This window comes from Passer montanus, unplaced genomic scaffold (genome assembly GCF_014805655.1).
Source record: "Passer montanus isolate IOZ18808 unplaced genomic scaffold, ASM1480565v1 scaffold29, whole genome shotgun sequence".
NCBI lineage: Eukaryota > Metazoa > Chordata > Aves > Passeriformes > Passeridae > Passer > Passer montanus.
In genome coordinates, this window is record NW_024367596.1 from 3,872,871 (window position 1) to 3,881,047 (window position 8,177).

General features: G+C 43.1%; 1 protein-coding gene across 1 annotated transcript; it reads left to right on the top strand.

Moving 5' to 3' along the window:
• Nucleotides 1-2,417: 2,417 nt before the first annotated feature.
• Nucleotides 2,418-5,596, top strand: GPR160 (G protein-coupled receptor 160). The gene is made up of 3 exons (XM_039713482.1): nt 2,418-2,611; nt 2,688-2,827; nt 3,826-5,596. Exon 3 carries the CDS (start codon nt 3,880-3,882, stop codon nt 4,897-4,899), a length of 1,020 nt encoding a protein of 339 aa, XP_039569416.1. The 5' UTR covers nt 2,418-2,611; nt 2,688-2,827; nt 3,826-3,879; the 3' UTR covers nt 4,900-5,596.
• Nucleotides 5,597-8,177: the final 2,581 nt, after the last annotated feature.

Consider the following 8,177-nt stretch of genomic DNA (forward strand, 5'->3'; position numbering starts at 1 on the left):
GACCCTGGGGCTGCAGTGCTGAGCTCCAGCACAGCAGGGAGGACAAGGGTAGAGCCCAACACCTGCTCAGTGAAGACAGTTTGTTCAGTCACTGCTTCTTTCAGAAAATTATTGTTAGATTTGAAATTAGAGGGGATCTTTTTTCTTGCTCCTTTCCCCTAAGGAAAAGACCAGCAGGAAACAGGAAAGTTCATTTCCATTGAGTTGAACAACAGAACCCAAAATATGAACAACCAGCAGCAGGAAACAGCCCTGAAGAAGGAAGGAAGCTTCTGTGCAAATGTCTTAAACAGACAGCACGGAACCACTGCATGAGCTCTCAACACACAAACAGCTTTTAGAAGACATTCTCTGTATTATTTCATGTACCCCTCTCCTCAAGGAGTCTCTTGTCTTGTTTTTACACACAGCTGCCTCCATGCAAATATAAACTAATTCCTTACAGCTTTCTGTTGCTGCTCATGGAGATAAATGCAGCCTCTTTAACCAAGCAGGATGGGCTCAAGACATCATTTAGCACATGGTGCTTGTCACGTACCTGCAAGTTTTCCTGTAAAGAAGAGGCAGCCCTTATCCAACATGGAGTGAGCAGCTCCTGACTCAGCAAGGACCTGCCAGCACCAAGCCCTGCATTTGATTTCTGGGATATCCCACCTTGTACCATCATTTCTCTGGGATGGAAGATGAGGTACAGCACTCAGGAGAAGAAAACAAACGTAATCAGTGAGTTAAAAGCAAACTTTCAAACAAGCACAAAGTGGTGGAGGGAAAGGGAAGCTGACAAGTAGACAGAACATGAAAAGGGGATGTAATGTGGGCAGAGCTGTGCTCTGTGGGCCCCACTGAAGAACTCCCCCAGAAGGCTCACTGAGCACAGAGCTGACACAGTCTGGAGGTTGCACACTCATTGGAATTTTTATCACAGAAAAAAATGTCTAAATTGTCTCTGTCCCCTCCTGGTTCTTCCTTCCCAACATCCAGGCATCTCCTCACACAGGCCCGTGCAGCAGTTTCTGCAGTCAAAAAGAAAGACATTAACAGAAACAAACCCAGACGTCCAAACAGTTCATTTGCTCCCACTGGGAAAATATTGCTTTGCCCTGGGTTAGAACTAAGAAGAAAACAACTATGAAAACGTCAGTATTCAGATACTTGTGGGTGGACTGGGTGCTCAGAACTTGCAATACCTCTGTAAGGTGTAAACATTTTCTTATTATATTCCAATTTGTGCAACAGTTCTAATAAACAGTGTGTGGATAAATTACTATGGTCAGCATAAATACTGCTGAAGTTTGTCTTAAGCTATCAGGTTTTACAGAGTACTGATCATCTTGTTTTTCCGTAAAAAAACCCAAACCTGACAAACCGCAGAACTTTTTTCCCCCTCAAGTTCTTTAATCCTTAAGATGAACCATGGAAGGGGAGCGGAGAGGGGCAAGAAAAAATATAGGGGGGAAAAAAATCACAGCTTACATCTGAATTTAATTCCAGAGAGTTAGTTGCTTTCAGAAGTCCTTGATTCCTTTGTACACACAGTTACATCAAACAATACCCACTGTGGGCAAAGGGCTTCCCAGAGGGAGCATCCTGTGCTTGGCCATGCAGCCAAGTCCTGGGGACCCAGGGGCTCCTGCTGAAGCACCCTCATGCCCCACCATCGCCTTTTTTCTCCACACATATCTCACATTTAGAACCCAAAATATTTATCTGCCGTTTTTACAAGGATCTGGGCATCCACCCGTGGTGTTCTCTGCACTGGGGCACCATGAGGCTGCTTCACCTCCCATTGCTAGGGGATCAAACACAACGCACAGAACCTGCTCCCCAGGGCAGTTATTTTGTGTTATAGGTACTGTATGTCATATGTGCTCTGTGTGTTATATGTGTTATTTATGTGTGCTAAATGCTATGTGCTACATGTGCTCTGTGTGTTATATGTGTTATTTATGTGTGCTAAATGCTATGTGTTACATGTGCTCTGTGTGTTATATATGTTATTTATGTGCTAAATGCTACGCGTTACATGTGCTATAGGTGCTGTATGTGTTATGCTTAGTGTGCTAAATGTTTTGTTACATGTGCTCTGTGTGTTATATGTGTGATTTATGTGTGCTAAATGCTATGTGTTACATGTGCTATGGGTATTGTATGTGTTATGTTTAGTGTGCTAAATGTTTTGTTACATGTGTTCTGTGTGTTATATGTGTTATGTTTATGTGTGCTATACGTTATGTGTCATATGTTATGTGTCATGCGTGTCATATGTTTTCTTAATAGCTGTCCCATGTTATATATGCTGTTACGTGTGCTGTATGTGTTGTGCACGTTACGTGTTACCTGTGCCGTGCCCTGTTTCCCTCGACACGAGCCCCAGTGCCGCTCCCCGTCCGCCCGGTCCCGCCCGGTCCCGCCCGGTGCCGGGCGGGGACTGCCCGAGCGTCCCCTCGGAGCCCCCCGTCCCTCGGGCTCCGGCTGGGAGCAGGAACCCGCGGGAAGGGCCGCGGGCAGCGGCGGAGCCCCGCCGGGAGCGGCCGGGACGAGAGCGGGAGGCGCCGGCAGCCGCGGGGTCCCTGCGCGCAGGATGGGGGCTGAGCCCGCACGGCCCCGACAGGTGATTCCGCCTTACTATTACTATTATTAGTAGTATTAATTATTCTCTTACTGAACGGGACCCTGTTTGCGTGCAGGCTCCCTCCTCTCTGCGTGCCCGAGTGCAGCAGCATCCAGTGCATGAGGACAAACACACCGGAATTAAGCCGGACTGCAAAGCCAGATCAGGTTTCAGAGGATGCACTTGTGCAGATGAAGAGTGAAGCGGCCAGCCCAGGTAGGCTTGTAAACAAACTCCATGGATGCTTCTCAGGTTGTGCTGCCAAGGACCTGTAGTTGCTCTGACTCTGCTCTCAGGACACACGAACTCAAACGTGCACTAACACAAGGTGTCTGCTTAAATCGAAACAATTCGCTGTTAACACAGAGCCGAGGAGTCAGTTCCTTTTTACAGCTGCCTTGGCTCCTCAACTCTTCTTTGCTCTCACTGGGATCACGGACACCAGTCTGCTTCTTTAAGGAAAGAGAGAAGAAATCAGATAAAACTGTCCACGCTGTCTTGCTGACAACAGAGAGCCACCCTATGTTCACTTTCCTTAGGAATTAATATTTAGAAAAGAGTTATCATAAAGAAACTTGTGAAGTCTAAAGGGAAAACCAGCTGTTCTGAGGTCTCTGTCATTGTAGTACTTAGAGATGAACAAAAAAGTCCAATTCACTAATGAAGCCCTTGTGCTTTGGATTGCCTTGGAGTTCCAGGATTTTTCCACCAAAAAAGGAGGTGATGCTTGATGCTTTTTCTGCTTTCAAGATATTTCTGCAGTCTTGATTTCCTACAGATTCTATGAGCATAATGAACTGTGAGGCTGTGCTGCAGGATCTCCTGCAGTGTCTTGTATTATTTCTGTCCTGTAATTTTTTCAGAATATGCAGGAGCTCTGAAACCTCCATCCCTCTGGCCAGCTGGACAAAAAGACCTCTCCATGCCTTCTCAAGGAAAGCAACATAGTCAACCTTTTTTCCTAAACCTTTCCTTGGGTTATTAGCTAGAAAAGTAAATTATGTTGACCTTTTAACTCTCAAGAATGTCATTCAAAGAAAACAAAATTTAGGCACTTGTTGATAATTTAATGATGAGTTAGTGAAGCTCTTTACTCTTCATTAAGGGGCCTGAAAAATTCAGACAAACTGGGTAGTTGCTATGATGGAACTAATTGGTAGAGCTACACAGAAATAAATTTCTACAAATGTTGGTTTGTTTTTTTTTCTTTTCAGAGATGAAGTACTGTGCCCTGTGACATTTATTTTTGCTGTTTTCACCGCTGGAGGATGGCTGCCAGACCCTGTGAAAATGGTTCTGGTCAGCACCACTGCACCCACACCAGCCAACGCCTTGAAATCAGCTACATGCTGGTCCTGATTATGCTTGGAAAAGTCTTCCTCGATTTCTTCATGTTGCAAATTAAGCCAAGACCTGTGAAAGTCAGTTTTATGGGATACTTCTGCATTTCAGTGGCACTTCTCGATTTCACACTGCTGCTCAGCATGTGTTTCATTTTCTGTTTTGAGGACTTTGCGCTCTGGGGCGTGCGATTCACGGAGTACCACATCTGCCTCTTCACTCAGATCACCTCTCTGACCTACGGCATCTTGCCTTACCCGGTGTACCTGGTGGCTGCTCTGGATTATTACACCACTGTGTCCCAAACATCCCAGGTCCCTACGACAGCTCGGAAGTTACTTTATGGATTTGCCGTGGTGGTTATATGGATTTCTGGGTTTTTTTGCACTCTCCAAGTTCCTGCTGTCTCTGAAGAGCTGCAAATGCAGAAGAGTGCTTCCCCTTCCCAGTGCCCTCTCTCTGGCAGCTGGCAGAGCTCCTCGGTGTCGCGGGCCATGGTGCTGGTGCTGGGCACGGCTCTCCTGGCTGGCTGGAAGGAGGTGACAACCATGCTGCTGTCTGCCAGGCTCCTCTCCTTTTCCAGCCAGCCCGCGCTGCTGTTCCCCTACGTGCCTAACAACAACAACACTTGCTTTAGGTGGCAGCTCCTGAGCAGGCTCCTCCTGTGTTTCCTTGGCACTTGGGCACCGTTTGTTGCTCTCCAGGTGGTGGTTGTGCTCCTGGGTGTGCAGATCCCAGCCTATGTGGAGATGAACGTGCCCTGGCTGTGCTTCATCAACAGCTTTCTCCTGGCAGCAGCCTACTGGTGCCGCTGCCACGAGGTGGAGCTGACAGAGGAGGGGTGGTGCACAGACCCCTTTGTCAGCTGGAAATTCTGCTTTATGCCGTTCAACAATGAAAGCACAAAGCCAGCTGATAAGCCAGGCACAGTAATTGTCATCTGTTAATGAGCTGCCGACTGAAAGGGCTGCAGAGAGGCAGAACTCTGATGTTGGGTGGCACAAGGAAACATCTCCAGAGCTTCACTCCGTAGAAACAAGTCCAGTGTCCAGCAAGACTTCAGTGAATACTGCACTGCAAGCACTGCCAGGGCAGGGAATTCAACTTCAAACTACATGTTTAAAAAGCACTGCTTTTACAGGACAAGTTTTCAGTCATTTTTCTGACTAGAATTCTACACTTCCTTTAAATGGAATTATCTCAGGTTTTACAGTACAAAATGCAATAAAGTCTTCAAGGCTGGAGTTACACACAGATGCTGTCCTAAGGTTCAAATGACTTTTTGAAGTGTATTTTGTTGCTCAAATGTGGATTTTTGTCAGCTTGATGGAAGGTAAGGGTTACTGTCTGTTTAACATGAAATAACTTGTTTTAGTTAAAGTTACAACTCCTACAGAAATAGAAATTTTATATAGTACAAAACCAGTGCAAGATGTGCAACTTCCACAACCATGGGAGCGGTGCTGTTTCACTGTTTCTCTGCTGCTGTTCCTCTAAGGTACGTGAACATATTAATAATAAAATAATTAAAGCAATAAGCATCAAGGTTAGCTGCTATACATAAATGCATGCCCAAGGTTAAAGAATGGTTCAAATTAAAATATAGATAATTTTGAAGCCAAAATTACTTTAAAAGGGTTAAGTATGAAGTAGGACTACTTCAGCATGGAAAGAATTAGTCAGGCTTCCAGCAAAAATACTGACAGTTTTCAAATTCTCAGGGTTTTACAATGGACTTGATTTGATTTTGTATAAGAGAAATAAATGATACACAACCAAAGCAGACAAATGAAATTAGCATTTATTTCTGAAGCACTAAACTCACAATACAATGTTGTATTGAAAGAGAAACTAAGTAAATGATGCTGTAGGTTGGTTAACTGTCCCCCAGACCCACAGGGAACAATGATTTCACACAAGAATACTCATTAAGAAAACTCTGCAGATAACAAAAGGTGCAATTACAAGCAAGTTTAAGCAGCATAGTATAAGGTGCTTTGTTTCAGCATTTGTAGGATGGATTTATCCATTAAGAGACAGATTGAAGAAATGTCACTTTTACAGATCATAACAAATGAGAGAATCTAAAATTCATTCACATGCTAGTTGGTAATAGGAAAGTGCTTCTTAAAAAATGATTCACAAAGTGAAGATCATACTTTTACATAGCTCATTGTGTGCTCTTTGTGTGAAACTGTAAAATTTCAATTTTGGGTAATAATTTATTTTATTATATATCAATTATAGAGATAGATTTAATTGTAGAATTTAAAACAACATGGGTTAAATTTTCTTATAAAAGAATATTCCAGTATTTCACTCCATAAGAATACACAATCACATCTCAATCATAAATTAATCTTTGATTTCTGAAACATACCAAAATGTGATTATTTTGATTACTTCACTCTACATAGTGCTTCTTTCACCCCCAGTCTGTGGTAAATTTCTTTGAGGTTTCTGTGATGTAATCAAAAGGGGACAAACATTTTTCAGCAGTAGAAAATGGTTTGGGGGGAAAACCTAGTTAAAAGGCCATCAAAAGGACAATAAATGATCAAAAACTGAATTTTAAAACTAGTGCAATAAGAGGAGGCAATGCTTAGCAATATAGTTTGAAGTGTTTGGCACCAAAAATTATTTCATTTTTTTATGCTGGAAAATGTACTTAGAGGAAATTCTATTTCCATGTTAAATGTAGGAAAACACGTGCAATGTTAACTGGAAAAACAACACTAAGGAATTGCTCCCTGCTTCCTCAAACTGTAATTGCTGTCAGTTAATGCTGGAGATGCTATAGGATAAACCATGGCTAAACACAGGGGTTGGACACAGCATTTCTTCAGGTTTTATAGAAACTGGACACCCACTGAAATGGGGCTGACAAAATATTTACAAAACCTAATTCCATTTAAAAATCAGCAAATACATCAACTATAGGAATGCACCAGGCATTTCAGAATCATGAAATAACTAATTCCTACAGACTCAGCAGGCAGGGGGAAATTCCTCTTTCGAAGTTCATTCAACACCAAATGAAGGAAAAGCTATTTTCAAGTTCATTTTAGGTGTGTTTTGCATAATAAGTCTCACCCTTCTGAATCACTAACATGCACAGAACTGGAACTGCAAGCAGTTGGGTGAGGCTGCTGACATGTTTTATTTATCAGTGTGGTTCAGCTTCTCAAGTCCTAATTAAAGTTTACCCAACCCCATCTGCCCTAACGTGCCAGAATTCCTGTAGCTGCTGCAGTGCTCCTAAAGCCACTTCAAGTTTTTAACATTTTTTACAGGGAACACACAACTTGCAGCCAAAGCAAATATTAATGGATTGATGTTACATCTCTGTATTACTTGTCAAATTTATTCTTTCTTACTTTTTGTGGAAAAAAGTAAAAGTTGATGCCAAAGAGCATCAACTTTTAGGCTGCCACCTTCATTGAGAAGGCAACAGTGGCACTGCAGGTCTCCACCAAAATCCAACTGTGGTGCCTGAGCCTGCCAAGGGAGTTTTAAAACATATTAATGGTAACTCTCTTTGCAAGCCCACTTTTATCCTTGGCATTCATGGAGGGAGACACCAGCTGTGCAGAGATCTCCATCCTACTGCCTTCCTAACAATTGTCTTTTCCTCTCCATTTTTTTTTTAACCTGGTGCTTCTGGGGACAGAACACTGGTGCCTGAACCATCCCTCTCTAGTGACAGTTTCACTGCCAGAGAGGACAGAAGCTGTGCCAGGAAGGTGAAAATATCTGAAATAAAAGAACTACAGATAACCACTGCTACATCTCCTCTGTACATCACTTCTTGTGCTGTGCCAGCAACTAATGGCCCTTCCCCATTCAAATATGTTACAGTATTGATATTAATGCTAACAGCAGCTAAAGTGTTAAACCTTTATGGGAGACTTCTGTACTTTTCTCATTTAAAGAACCTCTTACAAATCAACATTGATTTTAATGAGATATTCTATGTGTTTTCAACTCTGAACAGAGTATTTGGCACTCAGTGATAAAACCCTTCATCTTTACACACATCTTTCCTGGTCAGTACTGGCTTGTTCATCCTATGACACAAAGACTGCTTGGAAAGGAAGTTGGGTGTGCAGAATCCCTCATTGTTCTTTCCAAAACTGAATTTGCAAAAAGTTGCCAGAAGATGGAAGCATCCTGGCTGGGTAGTGGAGGACACCACAAGCCTTCCACAGGCTGCCCAGGCTTCAGT

Bases quoted from the DNA above. Each gene is read 5' to 3' on its own strand.
- GPR160 (XM_039713482.1), top strand. From the start codon at position 3,880: ATGGCTGCCAGACCCTGTGAAAATGGTTCTGGTCAGCACCACTGCACC.